A 23,405-nucleotide genomic window follows, 5' to 3' on the forward strand; every position below is an offset into this window, starting at 1 on the left:
ATAATATATTATTATTTATGTATAAAATTATATATATAAAACATTATTTATTATATAATTAGGGCTTTTTATTTGGATTATAAAAAAAATTTTAAATCAAATTGATTTACATTAAAATCTATATTTATTTTGAATAAAATAAATTTAAAATAGTGTTTCATCTTAGCAATTTGAGGTTTGTATTCTATTGGAGTTTAGTTTGGTTGATACTCTTTTATTTATTGATAATGTAATTTATTTAATTTATTGTATCTATAATATTGATTATAAAAGAGTTCTCATGAGTTTGATAAAGGATAATATCATTTATATAATTTTTTGGGTAAATAATAATATATTATTATATAATTAAAAATTAAAAATAAAATAATAATAATTATATTATAATATATCATTATCCATCCACAAGATTGTGAATATATTTTTATCGGTCTGACAAATGCGTGCAGTGCCTACTTGCAAGTTGCACTTAAAACTGGGCATTAAAATTTTTTTATTTACTTCATTAATAAACGCGGTCGAAGCCAAATCTGACTGATAATTTCGTCTCTCCCAACACGTTAAATACCAAACAGGGGAAAAAAAAAAAAAAATCTAAAATTGACTACTCAGTTGAGGCAACTCTGCTACTCACTGACTCTCTTACACGAATCAAATCGTTCATCGAAAATCAAACCCTAACTTTCAGCAAAAATCGAAGAACCAATGGGAGATCCTGTTGTTAGTCCTATGACAGGAATTGAATCGACTATAAAGGATGAGCTGTGTATGGAGATAGACCCTCCCTTCCGAGAGAACGTTGCCACCGCCGAGGACTGGCGGAAGGCACTTAATAAGGTTGTTCCAGCTGTCGTTGTCCTCCGAACTAATGCCTGTCGTGCCTTCGACACCGAATCTGCTGGTGCCAGCTACGCCACCGGTTTTGTCGTCGATAAGCGGAGGGGAATCATATTGACAAATCGTCACGTCGTCAAGCCAGGTTTTTTAAAGCATTTTTTATTGAATAATTTCGTCTCAATTTTGTTACATCGCAAGAAATGATAACCTTGACCAGTCAGCATTTACTCGAATATGACCGCTGCACTAGGTGTTTACTGTTTAGTAATCTTTTCTATTCTTATTTCTTTTCCTGATGGAAAGATGCTGAAGTTGAGTTGTTGTTTATCTTATTTTATTATTCTTTCTTCATAGAAAACGGTGTGTTGATTTTTCTTTGGTAATTTTGAGAAATTGTTTAGTACTATAAGTTTTGCTTTTCAGAGAATGTAGGAGCTGGATGGACTCTTGCATTGTTGCTCTATTTTATTGGTTATACTTTTTTGTGCTTTCAATTGTTTTTCTATTCAACGCCATTGTTTATTTGGAATCAGGATGATAGATTATTATACTATGAATTTGATTAGAAGCGTGTCTATTAATTTGATTTCTCGCTTGTAATATTTTGTTCATTTAGTAGAAGTTCAGGTATAAGAGGCTTTGTAACATAGCAGATGATATTCTTTCAATTATGCTTTATCTATGGGTTTTACATTTTAAAGAAACCACTTTATTTTTAAATTACATTTACATGAGTATTTTTTTTTTATTTGCATATGTATATGCATGCAATTTATGTGTGCGGTCTATTATGCTGAGAAACCAAAGGAATTAGGTATTGGTTTTGTTTTTCCTTTTTTGGCACTGAGCTACCTGCTTGTGCCTACAATTATTTGTATACAAAGAAAATATATTGTCAGTTTTGGAGATCACCTCTTATAATACTTATTATGGTTATTTTTGTAACAATTAAACTAGATACTTGGCATATTAATTTTTGTGAAATTTTGTCACTATTTAACACGAATTTGTGATTTTTTGGATCTATAGGACCTGTTGTTGCTGAGGCCATGTTTGTAAACCGGGAAGAAGTCCCAGTGTATCCTATGTACAGAGATCCTGTGAGTACAATTTCCATAAAATTTGCTCATGATGTTCTATTACTTTTGGTGTAGTTAATAGGCTGTTATGTAATTAGATTGAATGATTTGAAAGGCACTACATGGTTTGGTGAGTAATATTATTTGATTCAACATGTCATTGCCTATTCTCTTTCAATCTTATCCTAATCTTAATACCTGCAGTGTGAAGCAGTTTATCAATATTTACACTATTTTGTTTTCTTTCTCTTCACCATAATAATTGTGATAAATACACTTGAATGATTTTATCCTTTAGTTTGTAATACTGTCTGTGTTTCCAACATTAACATTTTGTGCACATTCTTTTAGGTTCATGATTTTGGCTTCTTTCGTTATGATCCTAGTGCAATACAGTTTCTGCAATATGAGGAGATTCCTCTTGCCCCTGAAATTGCTTGTGTTGGACTTGAAATCAGGGTTGTTGGGAATGACAGTGGCGAGAAGGTATTTACATCACCCATGCAATTCCTATATATTTTAGGGTGCTTTATTACTTTTGTATCATATATACTAATGCAAATTTACACTTTATATTATTGAAGGAGTATAGGGCATTGTTTTCTTTTGCTATTTAATATTTTGCTTAAAAGCTTAAGTTGATAGATCCTTGTATAAGAGATAAAAAACTGATTAGAAGAAAAAAATAACAGTTAAGCCACCTGCCTTCTTTGTGGTTAAAGAAGCCTGTTTCTTAAAAAATAATCTTTTTTTCTTTTTTCCGATTAGCCAAAAATCCTTGGGGTCATAAGGTTTTAATTAGTGCAGTTGTGGGCCTTTACTGATGTGGTAATCAGAATATTTGTGGGAGGTAAATTGTAATTTAGGTGTGATGATGAGGGACAGTGAGTTCAGCATGTAAGAAATTCTTAGTGCGCAGATTTTTATCTGTATAAGATTTACTATTCACAGTCACCAAAACTTCCCTCACAACTTTCTTTTTCGCTATATTTTGGTTTCAAATTCGAGCCTGACAATTATGATATCATAATTAATCATCTCATCCACAGTTTCTACATTCTACTATATCAAACTCTGTATCCATCTGCTAAAAAGATAACTTGCACGTTTCTCTCTTACATTGTTAATATGATTTTTATAATTAATCAGATAATTCTTGCATTTGTGGTTGTATTTAGTTTCTCTTAAGATTACAACTTCTGATGATGGTTTATTTATTTTCTATTGATTTTTTTATCAATCTACCCAGAAGGGGAAAGAATTTCGCTATCAATAATATGTGTACTTTTGTTTCCTGGTTGTTGAATTTATGTTGTGACATGTCCAAGTAACCGTATGATTATATTATTTAATAGAAACCAACTTAATTTATTCTATGAACTCTTTGGCCAATTTCTCTTTTGTTTACATGTCTCTGAATTTGCAGGTTTCAATTTTGGCTGGAACTCTTGCTCGTTTAGATAGAGATGCTCCTCACTATAAGAAGTAAGTAGTTGGTTTTAGTAATGCTCTCTTTTGTCTTCTTTAAGAAAAATGTTCAATTGAATAGTATATAATATTTGTTGTAACATTGCTACAGTTCAGTGATTATTGTGTTTGATAAATGGTTGTCATCCTTTGTTGAATTTAGCCCATTGATGCTCTTTGCTTGAATCGTTTTTTGGTTTATTCCTAATATCGTTGTCCTTGGTTTTAAGGCTTAAATGCTTAGATTTCAATCCTTTCTCACTGACCTCATTTGCCATTTCTTTTGCTTCCTTTTAGAAAGTCATCTTACAATCAAATGCCTTATCAGTGCTAGTTCATATTGTGGAAGCTTGGTTCCTTTATTCAGTTAATATCTCTAGTGAATTCTCATATGGCACTTGATTTTCTTTTAATGTCCTCTTTCCTCCCTTTTTCTTTTGCAATCAGTATATTATATACTGGTGATTGTTGACTTTTCAGATGCTCATGTTGATTTTCTATTATACATAGTAGTTATCAGTGACTGCTTTTTGGTGCAGGGATGGCTATAATGATTTCAATACATTCTACATGCAAGTAAGTATTTAAGTGAAGATTGGATGAAATCTGACAAGGGATTCACATACTTAGCCTACTCTTGAGCAATTGTTGAATTCTTTGGCTTTGTATATGCCTTAGGAGTTACTTTGCTTTTGCCGTTGTGGACATCTAGTCCATTGTTGTAACTCTTAATTATCATTGACTCACATCTTTTTTTTTTCTTATAAAATAAAAATCCTTAATATTGTTTTGATTAACTATTTTCTTTTCTAGAATTGAAGCAGACTGGTTAATTCTCTTGGCTTATGGTTACTGGGCCATGTTTAATGTTTTTGTTAAGATCTGATGGAAAATTTCTAGTTAGAATGGGATCAAAATATTAAAGTGGGTGGTGGAGATCTTATTTTTCTAAAGTATAGAGATGGAAGAAAGAACCAGAAACCCAATGGCTGTATAAATATTGAATCTCAGAACTGCAACACCTCTGAAAATCTTGACTGATGGAAATTTTTATTTGCTCTTTATTTGAGGTTACAAAATTCAAGAAAGCCATAACATTTTATTGCTGAACTAATTTGGGACAAAAACTTTTCTTTATTTAAATTTTTCTTAAAGCTGCAGTACTTGGGCCTGTTGGTCCCATAGATGTATTGTTTACTGCAGCTTACATTCTCCTGTGATTGCAGGCTGCTTCTGGGACTAAGGGTGGTTCTAGTGGTTCCCCAGTTATTGATTGGCAAGGTAGGGCAGTGGCCTTGAATGCAGGTAGCAAATCGTTAAGTGCATCCGCCTTTTTTTTACCGTTAGAACAGGTGAGTTTTTATTTTTTATTTATATGTTTACCCTTTGTGACAAAATACTGGTTTTATATGAGGAAGGGCATAACTTTTGCAGTTTTGCAAATAATTAAAATATGGAGGTTACTGATCTTCAGTGTGTGAAGAGTGGTTTATGCCATAACTGAAGTGAGCTAAACAAGATTACTGAAGATCTTATATTGTTTTCTGCAAATATATATATTTTTTTGTGTTTGGTTAAAAAGTTTTAAATAGGTTCAAACAAAATCTTATATAGCACTCTGATATTTGGTCTGATGCATTGTTATTAACAATTTTTGTCAAACATTTAATTTCTTACAGTGTATTCTTTCAGAAATAAAATATCGTAAGAGAGAATTTTATTATCAGTGCTTATTATGGTTCTCTGGTTAGACTAGTCTACTTGAATTGTGAGTTTTGAAGAGCATTTATAAGGAATGCATTCATTTATGGAACTTGTGGATGATGTATGTAGAGTTTGTGTAATATTGATTGTTGGAGTTGCTCTTATGTAACGGACATGCTTTTTAACATGTTCCTAATAGTTTTTGTATATTGTATATAAGTTCTTCTTTCAGAGGTGTTATGCCAAATTTCTTTTCAAATGCTATAAACTATAATGCTTAACTGTTGCAATAGATCTTGCTACTGCACTTCTTTCCATAGTTCATATGCCAGATGGTGGATTGTTAGTATCTGACTGGTATTGTTTTCATATCTTTATTACTTTTGTATTTTTTTATAGGTTTGTAGTAGAATGTTTGCATGCTGACCAATATGCTTTCTTCAAATAATAAATTAGTTAAGATCTACACTAAAAATGTTACTTAAACTATGTGGTTCTACACAATTGGATGAGTTCATGTCACTGATCATTAGATTTACTCCTAGGAGTGACTATCGAAGTTTCTGTTTGTTCTGAAGGTTGGCTTTACTCTTTGGGCCTTTCTGCCGTATGTTGTCATCGAATATGCGCACTGAATTTTGTTTGAGCACCTTATTTTTTATGTCTATAGTTTCTCACCGCCAAAAACAATTTATTTTACAATTTTCAGGTTGTAAGAGCACTAAGATTCCTCCAGAAGGGGAGAGATTCTTATATAAATAAATGGGAGGCAGTATTCATTCCTCGTGGTACACTACAGGTTTGTTAATGTTGTTGTCCTTGCAGCACCTTACTTATACTGATGTTTGATATATTATCATTGTATTTTAGACCTTGTGTTTTAACTTAACTATGTTAGAAAGAAGGTTGAACATGTTTTTCAGTGTCACAAAGGGCTTGTTGTGATCTTAATTCGGGAGATTTATATTTTCTAGTAGATCACTAAGATTCTACCCCACCCAATTTTCTGCTTATGACATTGGCTCTTGTATGAAATCAATTTTCTTTTGCAATGCAATTGTTTTGGCCCTTTTTTAGGTCAATATAGGCCCTCAAGTTCATCCAAAGGAAATGAAGTAAATGTGAAATATGATCAATTTATAAATGGCTGAAGATTGGTGTTCTTGCTGTGTTTTTTATTTCCATATTATAAATTGTTTTCTTTATTCATCTAAATTTGATGGACATCTTGGTCAATTGATTCTTGGGGTCTTTTGCACTTCCTGTTCCTTTTTACTTAGGCCGGTGTTACCAAATGAAATATCAAATGGGATAAAAACTTTTGATATCCTGTGGTCACTTGGTTCTCTGTTGTAGCTTAGTTTAAGCTTGTTTAACTGAAAGCTTATCATGGATAACTTTTTGTTGCTTTGCAAATCCTTCTTACTGTTACATAAGTTTTATTCAGTGCCTTCTTTAAAAAAGTAGAAAATAAAAAATTCTGGTATGCTTTTGGAACCTCCCCTTAATAATGATGTCAGTGGCCTTATTGTGGCATATTTTTTATGTGTAATTTGATTGGTGTATTTATTTTCTTATTCTTGATTTAGAGTATAAATATTTCGTAACAAGATGTTGCTTCTGCTTAATGTATCCCATTGTCATTGGTGTAGGTGACATTTCTTCATAAAGGATTTGATGAGACCCGACGACTTGGTCTCCAAAGTGGAACAGAGCATGTATTGGGTTATTGTGTACATTCTCTTGTTTTTTAAATTATTTTATGTAAAATACAATTTCTAAATAGCTTACCATACATGTGTTTAGATGGTGCGGCATGCATCACCTCCAGGAGAAACTGGATTGCTTGTTGTTGACTCTGTGGTGAGTATACTTAAGATTTTTATATATATTGTCTTAAATAGGTAGTCATGTTTGTTACTTTCTAGTCCAATTATATACTTAGCTCAATCTCTTCTTAATGTCATTTTTTTTTTATAAGTAATTAATTAGAGGGTTTTACAAATGTGGCTGAGGCTTAAACCCAGGACTTATCCCTAAAAGTTCTTTAATATCATGTTTGTGATAAGATGTTGTACATATTTCAGGTTCCTGGTGGCCCAGCTCATTCACTTTTGGAGCCAGGCGATGTCCTTGTTCGTGTGAATGGGGAAGTAAGTTTTGCCCTCAAATACTAACTCTTGTTAATTTTTGCACTGATCTATTTTTGTGTGTGTTTAAATTATATTGCATTCGCTTGGATATATGTATACGTGTGTGTGTAGCTTTGGTTGTTATTTTCCTTGTTAGGGGTGCACTTTTTTCATGTTCTTCTTGCTGTCCCTTGGCATGGGTGACTCTTAAGCACTTTGTCAAAGTGCATATGGTCCTCTTTCTGAATGTGTGTATGGTTATCATTGTTGCAAAGGTTGGTTTGGTTGTTAGATTGTGAAGAGCTGTAACACCAACTTATGATATATATGGCCTTAGTTTGTAATTTGCATGTGTAATATGTTGTGCTCGTGGTGATGCTAGGTTGTGGGATTTATGATGTGTTTTACCTGATACTAACCCTAGATAGATGGAAGAGACTTTGAAAAAGTTGGGGAATGGCAATATCCAATGTTTGATGACTTTTCTTGATCATCAATCTTTTGCAGGTGGTTACTCAATTTCTGAAATTGGAGACTTTGCTTGATGACAATGTTGAGAACTCAATTGAATTGCAGATTGAAAGGGGTGGCACATCACTGACTTTAAACTTAGTGGTGAGACTCATAATGGCTTGCAAGTTTGTTATTGTCAATATTCAACACAACTGCTGAATCTAATATGTTCACTTTTATATTTCAGGTTCAGGATTTGCACTCAATAACTCCTGCCTACTTCTTAGAAGTAAGTGGTGCAGTGATACATCCTTTATCATATCAACAGGTAGGTTAAATGTTGCTTCTTTTACTTTATAAGAATGTCAAGACTTTTTCATATTTATTTGTTCAATTTGTTTACATTTTAACCCGATGGTGTTCACTCAAAATTAAACATTAATTTTTATCTCAATTTGATCTGAATTCCATTCATAGCATTATATATTGCCTGTATGTTTTGTGCTTACTAAATAGTTATGTGGAGGGCTCAATGATATTTGCTAAACTCAGGCCAGGCTACTAGAGTCCTTTTTAGTGTTATGCTTTCTTTATGTACTGTCACCTTTGGTCATTATGTATTGCACATTTCTTATGCCAATGTTTTGACGGGCCTTTTCTTCATATAATTCCTTGAAACATCTCACATCTAATATCTTTAATAATTATTATCTACCACTCATAACCAACATAGTTGGGTATGCTTTCTTGTGTATCGTATGCTGCTCTGTTGCATTCTCATTCTTACTTTAGTGGTAGATGGGTTGAGTGGGTTAATGAACAAAGTGTTGAAGGCTAAGCTTGTGGATATTTAATGGTGGCTAGGGAAAAGATTGAAGTTTCTCATTTACAATTTGCTGATATGGTCTCTTTTCTTTGAGTCTTTGATTATAAATTCAAAACCTTTTAGAAGTTTTAGAGGCATGACTAATCAATTGTGGGGATCAATTCCTTGGAGAGTGAAATCAATACTTTGGCTAGGCGATTTGTATTGCCAGTGAAGTTGGCCTATTAAATATTTGAGCCCTTTTCTGGGTGACAATCATAGATCTTTTAGCTTTTGGGATTCAATGGTAGAGAAAATTGAAAAATGACTTGAGGGCGGAAATGAGGATTTGTTAGACTTAGTATAATTATAGGAAAAATGATGTGGGATTCAATGCAGTAAGGGCATGATGGAGATGGATTGCAACAAAATTTCTATTCTATAGTTGGATTTGGAGTTGTTTGCAACTTCTTTGTTCTTGGTTCCTTTCTTCTTATTTGCTTTTGGTCAGAAAATAGAAAAAGTTTGGTAAACAAAACCCAAGAGTATGTCCTTGAGCAAGGTAAAGATTTTCAGTAAAGGTTATATTTTTATATATACCAATTAAGTTTGAAATAGTGTTAATAAGGAGTTGACGGGTATTTACAAATATATTACTCAAAAGAATTGACCTAATAAACCTCGTTTGTTAGAATTCACAAAGTTCTTTCCCTGTTGTTCCAAACATTCAATTCATTGGGAGAAAATATATAAAGAATTAACCAAGTGCTTGTGTGTCACTCTTCCAAGGAACATGAAAGAAAATTATGCGTGTGGGTATTATTTTTATACTTAAATAGAAACAAATAAATAAAGACAAACAAATCCTATAATTTTATAATCACTTTTGATTTCATTTAAACAGGATTTTAAGGATAAGGAATATAAATTGCGTATAATTACTAGTGATTCTTTGTCTTGTTTTGCACTTGGGTAAATAAAAAGATTTATAAGTATTTAAATAAATGAAAAAAGAAAAAGATAAAAATTGTGCATTTAGAGTAATTTGAACTATTGTCTTGCAAAATCTTACACCTTTGAGTGGATCATATTGTCTTGTTGGAATTTGACATGATTTTCTCTATTTGGATCATATTAGCATGGTTTACATTATAATATGGTTTACTTTCTGTTTTCTATACTTGCTTATGAAGATGCATTATTATTCATATGGTTACTTTTTACAGGCTAGAAATTTCCGTTTTCCTTGTGGCCTTGTCTATGTTTCGGAACCTGGGTAAGTTTACTATTTGTACTTACAAGAGTTAATGTATTGTTAGCTTTATTTTATGCTCGAGATTTTTTTTGGTTAACCGGGGAATTCCGCCTGTGTTGGTTGGAGGGGTAAATCCCAGGGTATTATGATTAGACCTACAATTACTGTATCAGGTAAGTCAAAGTTTTACAAATGTAACAGAGGCATGAACCTAAATTTTTTTCCTGAAAGATTTAATACTCTATCGTTTTTGCTAACCTTTGAGGTCTTAAGCTTGAGAAATTGTTTTTAATTATATTTTGCTTTTGATAGCAACCTATATAAACTATTCAATCCCACACAACATGCAAAACAACCAAGTAGGAAAAACAATAAATTGAACTCTATAAAATATTGATATGTGAATAATAGTAATAAAAAGGAAATAGTTTTGGCAATTAGAGGTGCCAGTCCTCCCAAGGTGGTCAAAGTTGCCCTTTCTCTCAAGGTAGAAGCCTCCCTCATATATTCTCCCAATTTTTTTACAAATTTATCCCTCATTTTGTTGCCAAACTTTACTAAAATCCTTGATTCCTAAAACTAATTCAATCATAATATTTACTTATTCAAATATTATCATAATCTTTAATTAGGAATTCAATTCAATTATATCCATTATTATTTTAATCCTATCAGTTTTCTGTTGACTGAATAGTTTAATGTGGGAAGAAAATCTGTTATGACAAATTTGATTGTAGAGTGAAGTAACTACACACGATCACAGATTACTGGTGGAGAAAATTCTTTTGAAGTCTATTACTGGTGATTTCTTGTTAGCATGAATGGCATGCTACAGATTTTGTTCTTGAAAATTGTTAGCACTTATTTAGAGTAGCATGTTTAGCTATTATGACTTTAATGGCTTACAATGTTCAAGGATCACTCATTGTTGAATGAAAAACACTTTTCTAAAGTGATTTGATGGGTTTAGTGGAGTAATGTTATATGGTGCGTAAGTAATATGATACGGACCTGGTTAGGTGCAAGACAACTGCCTTTTTCAGCTCTAGGGGATGAATATTTTAGTGCGCAAATAGAAGTGAAAGCTGCGGAAATATTTTGTAATGAAACAGTAACAATGTAACCCAAAATGTAATCCAACACAATAGTAATGGAATAAACTTCTCTAAATTATATATATATATATACATATATGTATATATATATTTCCAAAGTCCAAATGTTGTTATACTAAACAAGTTTCACACAATCAAAATGTTAACTTAGGTTATCTTACAAAAGAGATAATCAACACCTAAGAACAAACCTTCTAGCTTTTGAGAGGCTGGGACTCTTCTTTAATATTCTTTTAACCAATTTCCTCCCCTTGCCTTTTGCTCTCCTTTACCTGTTTCAACCTTGGCTCCATAACTGTAAGCTTCCACTAGAGTTGCCACCTCAGCAGATAAACTCTGAATGGTCATGTTTTCTGAAGGCTTGAGCATTGCATCCTTTTTATTGTCTGCTGCTTGTCTTCTCAACAAATTGTTGCCAAGAGTCAACTCTCCTTCTTCCTTACATATACTTTATCCCTAATATTACCCCTCCCAGCAAAAGACACCTTGTCCTCAAGGTGCAGTGAAGGAAAGAGTTGCTTCATTTTCACAAAAAGCTTTCAAGATTTCTCACATGATGACAAATTTTTCCATTTGATTAGCAATTCTAGGTCCCCTTGTTGATTATACCTATGAGTAATCACATTTTTAGACTGCACTAATTCCCTTGTTTCATTTAAATCTTTGGGTAGTTACTGACATATAGTTTTTGCACCCACTTGTCTCTTGAGTTGAGAGACATGGAATATGAGATGTGTCATTACTGTGTTTGGTAATTTCAGCCTATAGACGACTTTTCCCACCCTTTCAGTTGCCTCATACAGACCATAAAAATGTGGACTTAGTTTCTCGTTGGGTTGGGAAGCTTGTGAACGAAACTGATAAGGCCGAAGTCCAAGGAAGACATAATCTCCCACCTTGAATTCCACTTCTTTTCGGTGCATATCTGCATTCTGATCATTCTAGATTGAGCTTTGCTGAGATTCTCCTTCAATTGCTCTAATATCGAGTTTTGCTCCTGAATCATGTCGTTTACTTCTACTTTAGAGTCCTCCTCTATCAGTCTTAAAAATGGTGGCGGTTCCCTACCATAAACGACTTTGAATGGGTCATCGCCACTGCACTATGAAAAGGTTTGTTGTACCAATACTTGACCCGCAACAACCATTTAATCCACGTTTTAGGTTGACCAAGGTAGAAACAACGGAGGTAGTCTTCAGGGCTTTGATTGACAACTTCGGTTTGCCCATCCGTTTGTGGGTGATAAGTCGAGCTGAATTTTAAGGATGTCTTTACTGCCTTAAATAATTCTAACCAAAAGTTACTTATAAAGACGCGATCCTGATCAATAACGATGGATTGAGGGAATTCGTGAAGATGTACCACTTCTTTTACAAAGATCTCAACAATGTCTTTGCCGTGTAGGGGTGGCAGATTGCAATGAAGTGCTATATTTTGTGAGTCTATCAACAATATCCAGTATAACATCTACCCACTTGACTCTAGGCAACCCTATTATGAAGTCCATCGAAAGGTCTTCCCAAATATTAGTTGGAATTGGGAGTGGTTTCAATAGACTTGCTGGAGACACCGCTTTATATTTAACTTGTTGGCACACATCGCATTTGTCATGTATTGCTTAATATCCTTTTTTGTGCCTTCCCAAAATAACACTGATTGAACCTGTTTATATTTTCTGAAAATATGATAAAGCATGAAATTTTTTCATGAGTTGGGGAATAAGTTGAGAAGTTCTTGGTAATACTAATCTGCCTTTGTAAAGGAGGCTGCCACTTTTAAGAGAACATCCTTTAAATTCACTTTGTTGATTAATTATTTCTTGCACTATCTGTTGAGGCTTTTCATCATGCAACACCTCCTACTGTATGCTCTTTGTATCCACCACCTTTCCCATGGAAATGGCCTTGATTTCTTCAATGAATTTTTGGGCTCCTAGACAAGGCATCTGTCACGTTGTTTTCACACCCTTGCTTATAAATAATCTTGAAGTCCAACCCAAACATTTTAACCAATCATTTTTGCTACTCATCCCCAATTATTTGCTGCTCCATCAAAGAACATAAACTTCTGATTCGCATGCACTTTAAAATGTTTTCCCAACAAGTGATGTTGCCATTTTTGGAAAGCTAACACGATTGTCATGAACTTTCTTTCGTACACTGATTTCCTTTTATTTCTTAGAGATAGGGCTTTACTTAGAAACGCAATTGGCTTCCCTCCTTGTATGAGTACAATGTCCAATCCTTGTCCCAAAGCATTGGTTTCTAATATAAACTTTTTGGAGTAGTTGAGCATAGCTAGAATTGATATAGATGTCATGGCAGTCTTTAACCTTTCGAAGGCTTTTTGTGCGTTTTCACTCCACCTAAAGTTGTTCTTTTTTAGCATATTTGTAAGAGGTTTGGCAATCCTCTCGTAGTCCTTTACGAATCTCTGGTAATACCCAGTCAAACCTAAGAATCCCCTAAATTCCCAAAGGTCTCTAGGCGCTTCCCATTTTTGCATATCTTCAATCTTTTTGAGATCTGCTTTCACCTTTTTTCTAAAACCACATGCCTTAAGTATTCAATTTTTTTACACCCAAAAAAGCACTTTTTTTGGTTAATCACCATGTCATTTTCCTACAGTAATCACAACACTTCTTTGTGATGTAACAGGTGTTCTCGAACCCCTTTACTATATTCTAATATATCGTCAAAAAAATTAGAACAAACTTTCATAAATGGGGTTTAAAAATATTGCTCATTACACTTTGAAAGGTAGCCGGTGTATTTGAAAGTCTGAAAGGCATGGCGAGGAACTCATAATGCCTTTTGTGTGTCCGAAAGATAGTCTTCTCAACGTCTTTCTCCCTAACTTGAATGTGGTAATATCCTCGATTTAAGATCCAATTTACTGAAAATCTCAACTTCCACTAACTCATCCAAAAGTTTGTCGATCGTTAGGATGGAAAATTTATTAAGGATGGTAATTTTATTTAACGCTTGATAGTTGACGCAAAAACGTCACCTACCATCCTTTTTCCTCACAAGAATTACTGGACTCGAAAAGGGACTTATGCTTGATTTAATGATCCTTGCCATTAGCATTTCTTGAACTGTATTTTATTTTTCACTTTTTTGGTAGTAGGGATATCTATAAGGGCATATATTGAGAGGTTGAGCCCCTGCCAAAAGTCATATTGCATGGTCCCTAGAGCGGTTGGGAGGTAAGCCCTTTGGTTTGGAGAATAGAGCAACAAATTCTTTTAACAATTTATGCAATTTGGCGCAGAACATCCCTTCTTTGTTATCATTTCTTCTGTGTCTGACCCCATTTCTATCTAGTAGCCTTTTACCATCCCACATGAATTTCACTGTCCGATTTTTTCAATTCATTTTCACCTCTCCTAATCTACTAAACCAATAAACTCTTATGATGATGTCAATGCCTCCCAAACGGAGAGGAAGGAAATCCTGGTTAATTTTAATCCTGTGAATACTCACCTCAACATCTTTGCTTTTGCCCAAACCGCCCACTCTTGGGACATCTCCCAAAATTACGAGAAATTTTGCAGGTCTCACTAGAATGCCTAACTCTTTAACCAGTTTTCCTGAAATGAAATTATGGGTAGCTCCGCTGTCTAGGAGGACCACCGCCTCTTTCCATCCAATCGATCCTTTTACTTTCATTGTCTTCGGCTTGTCAATCTTAACCATCGAATTTGCATTTAAAGTAGCTCTATTTCTCTCTCTTTCATCGGTGTGGGCTCCTCCTCACTTTTGACCTCCTCCTCTTGTTCTTCCTCTCCAGCTATCATCACCCTCAGTTGTTGAAATTTGCACCTATGGCCTGGTATGAATTTTTCTTCATAGTAGAAACATAACCTTTGTTGTACCTTTGCTCAATATTCCTCATTGGAGAGTTGTCGTGAATTTCCATCTCACCGGAAAGTGGATGAAGATGCGTTTGAGTTGATGGGTGTCTTAGTCGACACTGAAGCTATGGGTGGGTTAATGTTTAAGCACGTTTGAGGTTGGAAGTGGGTGTTTTCTTGATTTTTGTTTGGGCTGGGTGGTGTTTGATGGGTTAGGTATGTGTTTCGAGTTGGATGAAGGTGGATTGTGTGGGTTGGGCTGGATGTGGATTGGCTTTGGGCTTCGGTTGGGTGTTGCGTTATTGGGCTAGTGAGGGTAAAGGGGCCTAAGAATCGAGTTGGGTTGGATTGCGGTTTTGGGTTGGGTTAGCTGAATCGAATCCCAAATCTCCCATCAATAATCTCATTCTTTGCCTCCACCTTCACAACACATTGCATTGCTTCCTCTATATCGCCTGGGTGAAAGAGTTTCGTTTGTGCTTTGATGTCATTCGACAAGCCATTCAAGAATAAGTTGGTCAAGGTTTCCTCATTCATGTCATCCACCGTCAACGACAATAGCTTGGATCAACACTGATGCTTATGAACCAAGTTTGTTTGTAGGAGGACCAATAGCTCATCTAGAGGAGTTCGTTCACGCTTGGCTTGGAAATGCTTAAACATGGTGTTCTTAAACTCCACCCAACTCCAAAACCTCCTTCTTTTCTCCCTACATTTCAACCAATCATGAACAATACCTTTCATGCACACTCTAGCCGTAGTGAGGCGTTCCCTTTCATTCAAATTGTTACATCAAAGTACCTCTCACATCTGAAAATTCATTTGAGAGCGTCGTCGCTATTAAAGACCAGATGGTCCAAGCGCCGATAGGGGGCGTCTCGACGTCCTTCAGTGTTGTCCCCTTTTCTTCCTTCTCCTCCCGATGTTTCCCCTTGTCTCGTAGTTGGTGCCACTCTCACCTTTAGTGGTGGGGGAGAGTATGAGGGGGATGCTTCTTGGTCCATTGGGGCTTTTCTTTTATCCTCGTTCTTCTTTCCAATAATGACATCTTGCAACTCTCGGAGGTATCTGTGAAGAGATTCAATATTAGTCTCCATATTTCCCATTCAGTTGTTCATCTCCCTGTTCAAGTCAGCCATTTGCCTACCCATTTCTCCCATTTTTTTCTCTCATTTCTCTGATTTCCTTTTCAACTCCTTTCACCCTCGCTTCTATTCTCGTCATGCTTTGATACCACTATGATACGGGCCTAGTTCAGTGCAGGACAACTGCCTCCTTTGGCTCTAGGCGATGAAGGTTTTAGTGCAGAAATAGAAGTGAAAACTACGGAAATATTTTGTAATGAAATAGTAACAATGTAACCCAAAATGTAATCCAACACAACAGTAATGGAATAAACTTCTCTAAATTTTTTATATATATATATTTCCAGAGTACAGATGTTGTTGTACTGAATAAGTTTCACACTATCAAAATGTTAACTTAGGAAATCTTACAAAAGAGATAATCAAAACCCAAGAACAAACCCTCTAGCTTTTGAGAGACTGGGACTCTCCCTCAATATTCCTTTAGCCAATTTCCTCCCCTTGCCTTCTGCTCTGCTTTGCCTATTTCAACCTTGGCTCCATAACAGCAAGCTTCCTCTAGAGCTGCCACCTCAGCATACAAACTCTCACTGGTCCTGTTTTCTGAAGGCCTGGGCACTGCATCCTCTTTATTGTCTGCTGCTTGTTACCTAAACAAATTGCAGCCAATGGTCAGCTTTCCCCTTTGGCCACTTGTCCCTCTATTAGCAGCTCTTGTCCTTTCCTTCTTCCTTACATATACTCTTTCTCTAACATAATATCACTGATTACATAATTTTTTTGGGACTCAAGTGAGAAGATTGTATGTTGTATAACACTATTTTGTTTGAAATGATGTATCTTTTGGATTTGCTGACTCAGTTTTTTTAAGATTGTTATTTCAATTTATTTATATAAATTTTACTATTGCAGATATATGCTATTTAGAGCAGGTGTTCCTCGCCATGCCATCATTAAGAAATTTGCAGGTCAAGAGATATCATGGCTTGATGAATTAATCTCAGTTCTATCCAACCTGTCTAGGGGTGCCCGAGTGCCATTGGAATATGTAAGCTATATGGACCACCATCGCAGGAAGGTACAGGATTTATATCTATTGCCTCATTCTTACCCTACTGGATATTTATTGCAAAAAAGAGAACTGCTAGTTGTACCATTTAAAGTTCAGTATATATGTTTTATTTAATGTTTTTCACTTGTGTTTATGTTTAGTCAACAATTTTTTTTATTATTCTAATTGATGATGATATTGAATCAAGGGTCATGAAGGGCAATGAAGTAAATTGATGGGATCTGGTCCTTGCAGGACCTCTACTTCAGGCTTAAATGTGTTTAATTGATGAGCAATGTTTTGTGCACACACTTTTGAATACACAAATGATACATTATCATGTGATTGGTTGTTATTTTATCTTTAATTTAAAATCACCCAAGCACATTAAGATTTATCATTTGTGTACTCTATTTTGTATTTGTGTGCATATAGTTCTATTATTAATTGATTCACTCAGTTATTGCTATTTTCTACCTGAGAATTGGATTTAATATGTAGTGACCTAACTGAGATAAGGTAAAGGTTATTGGATGTCACTGGTTTATTATTCCTGGATTGATAGTCTTCAAATTTCAGGCCTAAGCACTAAATTTATTTTGCTTAAAAAAGCGGTTAAATTCTGGTAGGATGATTCAAAATTTAAAGAGTGCTTTCTCTATAATGACTTAACAGGTTCTGGGGGAGTTATTGCCACATCGTTTTCAATCCTTCTAAAAGTTTGTTTTGAGGATGTTTTCTTTAAAGAAATCCTATAAGAAACAAGATTTTATTGATATTAAAAGAATGACTAGACAAGAGTAAACAGTGGGCCACCCTACAAAATACCGTCTTTCTCTCTATGTGAAACACATTGTAGTGATGCCAGAAATAGATTATCCTCTCTACTAAATAATCTGTAATCAGATTATACAAATCAAAATCATCTAACTGCCGGGTTTCTTTTCGTTTTATTTGTCATTGCTGGAGCAGAATTGTAACCATAAAGTGTCTGAGAAGTTATAACATTTGAAAGGCTATAAGTGGAAGTTTTGTATCATTTAGAGCAGAATCATGGTGCATTTTATTATACCATGTATTAGATACTGTAGTTGCTGCTGTTGTATATTCCTATTGGTATTCAGCTTTGCATTGCCACTTGTTGATTATCGTTCATATAAGCCTACTAACTGGTATTTTCAAATATAAAAGAATTGTCAGCTAATTTTTCCTTGTATGCTTCCATCCCTTTATCTGGCTGCATGATTTGTTTTCTCTTAATTATTCATTGTGTACATGTGGGTGTGGGTGAACACATGCACTGTCATCAGTTTTTAAGTTTTGTGTTTTAATTGATTTTTTGCTGTGTCTGCAGTCTGTCCTTGTCACAATTGATCGCCATGAGTGGTATGCACCACCTCAGATATACACTCGTGATGATAGTTCTGGTCTGTGGACAGCAAAGCCTGCTATTCAGTCTGAGTCGTTTTTGTCTGCATTGGGTACCAATGGTACAGGTGAAAGCTTGAAAAATCCGACAGTTCTGTTGTGTGGCAAGCCTGTTCATATGGAACATATTGATCAAGGTAACCACCAAGAGTTGACTGATGATGTTACTAGTATGGAAACTGCCAGCGGAGATGCTTTTGTAGAAACACATTCTCAAGATGAATCTGATAATGGGAGAAAGAAAAGACGAATAGAAGAGTACACATCTCCTGATTGTGTAGTTGCTGATGGCTCTGTACGTGAAAGTGGAGATGTAAAGTTTGAAGATCCAGGTACCATGGAAAATGCAGGTTCAAGAGCCTATCAAGGTGCAACTGCAGTGACAACGAATGCTTCATTAGCAGAATGTGTGATAGAGCCCACACTTGTGATGTTCGAGGTAATAATTCGGAGGTCCTTATATCATAATTGTCATAAATTAGCTATCTAATTTTGTTGATTGCCTTTGGATTTGGTCAGCCATCTTCTGGTACATGTATTATTTTCCTTACTCCTTTCTTGAGATAAATGTGTTTCATTACAAAAAACTGCTGCTTTTTGTATCTAGATTTACATTTTATACTATATTAATTGAGTGGACACAGGGCTGGGCGAGTGTTATACACTGTTGACAGAGAATTTTCTTTTGTGCGGCTCTTTTCTTTTTTTGCCAATGGAATTATTGTGTTTAATTATAAAATATTTTTGAGCAAGTGCCGTATTATTCTTCTAATTTTTCATCTTTTTTTTGGTATATGCTGGTGATGATATGGTTAGGCTATTAGTAATTACATCTGGCCAATCATAAAGCTGTTAGAATTTTATTGCCTGTGGCACCAAATTAATTGCAGCATGATACGAAGAAAGTTCCACGCTAGATTTTTCCATGAAACAAATGGAGCTATAACATTATGAGGCCCTCTTAATATAAAGGAGACAAATTAAAATCAGATTAGAAAAGTTGAATACCCAAAAAGGATTCTAGGCTGTCATAAGAGGTGCATGAAAATAAGTTGATTTTGTTTTTTCTTGTTGAAAAGTGTTTGAGATGATTTAGGAATTGGGTGGTCTACAGGTCATTATTTGGTTCCTTTAAGTATTCTGTGATATTCTTTTCCTTTTTCTTTTTATTTAGTTTCTATTGCTGTGAAAGTGAGAACATTAATCAATTGGTTGTATCTAATAGAATCCTCCAGTTATAACAGGAATGTCAATATAGCACTTTTTCTTTTCTTGTAATTTGATTTTTAAAATCCATGTGCTACTGCATTAAGTTTTAAGGGCCACTCTTCTATGATCAGTTGTAATATTATTATTGATCTAAAATTATAGTTTTTATGATCAGTTAATATTTTGACTTAGTGGCTTCTCTATATATAAAATTTGTTTTCGAGAGAGCTTTCATGACAAATAATCTTCTGGAGTAGAATAAGTTGATTGTTATACTTGCAGGTTCATGTTCCACCGTCATGTATGATTGATGGTGTCCATTCTCAACATTTTTTGGGAACTGGTGTCATTGTATACCATTCTCAAAACATGGGGTTGGTTGCAGTTGACAAGAACACAGTTGCAATATCTGCATCGGATGTGATGCTTTCATTTGCTGCTTTTCCAATTGAAATACCGGGAGAGGTAAACTTTTAAAACATAATTAGTTGAAATCTGTGTTTTACAGTATTGATTAGATTGCCTGCTTTCTGTTGCAGGTGGTCTTTCTCCATCCTGTTCACAATTTTGCTCTTGTTGCATATAATCCTTCTGCCCTGGGGGCTGGTGCTGCAGTGGTTCGTGCTGCTGAATTACTTCCTGGTAGTTGCATTTTTCATTTATTCCACACTTTTATTCTTCACATTATGATGTTCTATGTATTTTCTGTATTTAGTCAATGTATTGCCATTTATATAATAAAAACATTTGTACTTTCTTAAACAGAACCTGCATTGCGCCGTGGGGATTCAGTATATCTGGTGGGACTGAGTAGAAGTCTACAAGCAACATCTAGGAAATCCATTGTGACCAACCCATGTGCTGCTTTAAATATCAGCTCAGCTGATTGTCCACGATACAGAGCAATGAATATGGAAGTCATTGAGATTGATACTGGTAAGGGAGTGAGAATTGTTTAAATATGAATCTTACTGTTATGAAAGATGGTCTGTGATCAGTTGGTTTCTCTTAAATCTGTCTCAGACTTTGGTAGTACATTTTCGGGTGTGTTGACTGATGAGCAAGGAAGGGTTCAGGCTATCTGGGGAAGCTTTTCAACTCAGGTTTCTACTGTTCAATACCTGCTTGCTATCTGCTGCTGTGTGAGAATCTGTTTTGATGCTTGCTTTCCAATTTCAGCTGAAATATGGTTGCAGTTCATCAGAGGATCATCAATTTGTAAGGGGTATTCCAGTGTATGCAATCAGCCAAGTTCTTGACAAAATCATATCTGGAGCAAGGGGACCATCTCTTCTCATAAATGGTGTTAAAAGGCCAATGCCACTTGTTAGGATTTTAGAGGTTGAACTTTATCCTACTTTGCTTTCAAAGGCTCGGAGCTTTGGTCTTAGTGATGATTGGGTCCAAGTATGCTTTCTGCTTGATGCTTTGTTTCATTTTTATTTATTATTTTTTCCATTTACAATATGAGTGGTTCATATCTGAGAAATTCTTTTATATGATGTAATGTTTTCATTAATGGTAATGTGTGTTATATTTCTTGTCTGCTTATTATGTTCATAGGTTTTGATATTAGTTTCCTTGGGTTTTTGGATAATACCAAATTGGGCAGTGATACTTTGGGAAAATTTTATTTTGATATGCAAAACAAGAGACATGCTGTACTTTTACTACTTTGATTTTATATTTTGAGATAGATTCCAGTTGAATATTTTTTAACATGCTTCTTAAAATGAAACATATTTTACATGCATATTTTGAAATAAAAAATTCTGTCTATGGCTATATTTCATTTCTATTTTTCATTGTTGGTAAATGTTTCCTGTAGGCTCTTGTGAAGAAGGATCCAGTGAGACGACAGGTTTTACGTGTTAAAGGTTGTTTGGCTGGATCAAAAGCTCAGAATTTACTTGAACAAGGTGACATGGTGTTGGCAGTCAATAAACAGCCTATTACTTGCTTCTATGACATAGAAAATGCTTGCCAAGCATTGGACAAATATGATGATGAAAATGATGGGAAGCTTGAACTGACCATTTTTCGGCAGGTAAGCTATGAGATCTGCTCTTTATAAATTTCAGGTTTTAAATTTTTAGAGTTCATTGTCTTTTATATTTTTGTTCAATTGGCATTTTTTTTTTTGGAAGGATGTGTAAGTATCTCTAGAATTCCTCATTGTGACACTTTGAACTAAATGATTTTCAGGGATGTGAAGTTGAGATAAAGGTGGGAACAGATGTCAGGGATGGGAATGGCACAACTCGTGTGATAAATTGGTGTGGTTGTATTGTTCAGGACCCTCATCCTGCTGTCCGTGCCCTGGGATTTCTTCCTGATGAAGGTCATGGTGTGTACGTAGCAAGGTAAGAATTTTGCATTTACTTGTAGAATTTACATACTTTCCTTGACCTGGAAAGAACGTCATGCTTAGGATGTTGACAGCAACATATTTTGATACTCTTCATAGAGAGGCATTAACTTAATAGCCTTGCTATAAATTTGCTTAACTAGCAACTGTTGTAAAATTTTTAATTAATTGCTAAATTCATATTTTTCTTCTTTGTAGGCTTGAGTCGCAATTTTTTTTAAATAACTTTTGGGTGTTTTAATTAGTATTTTCTATTCTGCTGTGACCATTTCCTTGCTTAATTAACTGAAAATAAAATTCTTACAGTTATTATGAAAGTTCTCTTGTTTGGCATAATATTGATGATCTCTCCATGTTATCAGGTGGTGTCATGGCAGTCCAGTTCATCGATATGGTCTATATGCTCTTCAATGGATTGTTGAAATTAACGGAAAGCCAACTCCTGATCTAGATGCTTTTGTCAAAGTGACAAAGGTATTTTTACTTTATTACCAGTATTTTCATTTGATTTAGTCCTTTATTTATCTGTTTGTTTATGTTGCCGCTTGCCCACATACACAATTGTTTTTAGGTGAAAATTTTCCTTCTTTTTTGTGTTTGACTACATAAATGCTTTAAGTTTTCCCGAGACAAAGCTACAGACATGTTAAAGTTCAGGGCTCTTACCTAAGCATCAGTTGAGGCTTTTTATCCCGTTGATTTTGGTAAAATCCCCTGGGTTTAATGGCTAAAGCTAAGCTTCTAGCATATACAAGCTATAACTGAGTTAATAATCATATATAACCTGTGTAAGCTCTATGAATATTTGAACACTACTTTCTTTCATAAGTTTTTTAACTCGGCGTGAATCTGTTGGAATTACTGATTTACACATTTTTGTCAGACTTTTTGAGATGGACGAAGTATACTGATTTTCTGATACCAATTCAGGAAATAGAACATGGAGAGTTTGTCCGTGTGAGGACAGTCCACCTGAACGGGAAGCCTCGTGTCTTAACGTTAAAGCAGGATTTGCACTACTGGCCTACTTGGGAGCTCGTATTCAATTCTGATACAGGAATGTGGTGCCGAAAGACCATCAAGGCATTAGACTGCAGTGGTGTATAAAGGTAGTAGATGACTTTATCTCACCCTCTTTCCACGGGAAGCAAGTTGGAATTGAACTTCAACTGACTTGGAATTCTTGCTTCAACTGAAGCAGCAAGCCACGGCTGTACGGAGGAGGTTACAAGGCGTTTGCTAAATAGGTCGTTTGCTAAATAGGTCGACACTGTTCAATAAAATCATAAACTTATGATAGGAAATAATTTATACATAATGTTGATTAGGTAAAAAATCAAAGGATAAATAATAGATGTTTGATTTTGCCTTTGGCATTCTGTATGCGATGAAGTTTTAGCTGACAGTAGAAAATGCTTCTTAAAAACGACCAAAAAAAAAAAAAAGGGTGATTGGTAGGAACTGAGTTGTTGGGAGGTGTATGTATGTTTATGTTTACATTACGTTGAGTGGATGCTTTTTATTATCATATGGAATATTCCAAATTTAGTGGTCACAAAAA

The 23,405-nt window shown here is 34.8% G+C and overlaps 1 protein-coding gene across 2 annotated transcripts; it reads left to right on the forward strand.

Annotated features, from left to right (window-relative positions):
• The first annotated feature begins 522 nt into the window (after positions 1 to 522).
• On the forward strand, positions 523 to 23,405 carry LOC123225393 (protease Do-like 7). Of its 2 annotated transcripts, none has more exons than XM_044649332.1 (24): positions 523 to 979; positions 1,867 to 1,937; positions 2,268 to 2,402; positions 3,343 to 3,401; positions 3,923 to 3,959; positions 4,610 to 4,735; positions 5,797 to 5,886; positions 6,740 to 6,820; positions 6,894 to 6,950; positions 7,175 to 7,240; positions 7,727 to 7,834; positions 7,920 to 8,000; positions 9,704 to 9,753; positions 16,701 to 16,866; positions 18,194 to 18,706; positions 19,759 to 19,941; positions 20,016 to 20,118; positions 20,242 to 20,412; positions 20,500 to 20,579; positions 20,656 to 20,883; positions 21,305 to 21,523; positions 21,682 to 21,839; positions 22,207 to 22,318; positions 22,775 to 23,405. In XM_044649332.1, the coding sequence occupies exons 1-24, from the start codon at positions 706 to 708 to the stop codon at positions 22,949 to 22,951; spliced, it is 3,345 nt and encodes a 1,114-aa protein (XP_044505267.1). In that variant the 5' UTR covers positions 523 to 705; the 3' UTR covers positions 22,952 to 23,405. The 2 variants fall into 2 exon arrangements, with proteins under 2 accessions (XP_044505267.1, XP_044505268.1); XM_044649333.1 differs by having other exon boundaries at positions 6,740 to 6,805.

Source organism: Mangifera indica, chromosome 9 (assembly GCF_011075055.1).
Source record: "Mangifera indica cultivar Alphonso chromosome 9, CATAS_Mindica_2.1, whole genome shotgun sequence".
Classification (NCBI taxonomy): domain Eukaryota; kingdom Viridiplantae; phylum Streptophyta; class Magnoliopsida; order Sapindales; family Anacardiaceae; genus Mangifera; species Mangifera indica.

What these genes read in the sequence shown, in the direction of transcription:
- LOC123225393 (XM_044649332.1), top strand. Translation starts at nt 706, where the DNA reads ATGGGAGATCCTGTTGTTAGTCCTATGACAGGAATTGAATCGACTATA. An exon ending in TTTTTTTACCGTTAGAACAG is followed by an intron (nt 4,736 to 5,796) that starts GTGAGTTTTTAT and finishes TACAATTTTCAG; the next exon opens with GTTGTAAGAGCACTAAGATT. An exon ending in TGGACCACCATCGCAGGAAG is followed by an intron (nt 16,867 to 18,193) that starts GTACAGGATTTA and finishes CTGTGTCTGCAG; the next exon opens with TCTGTCCTTGTCACAATTGA.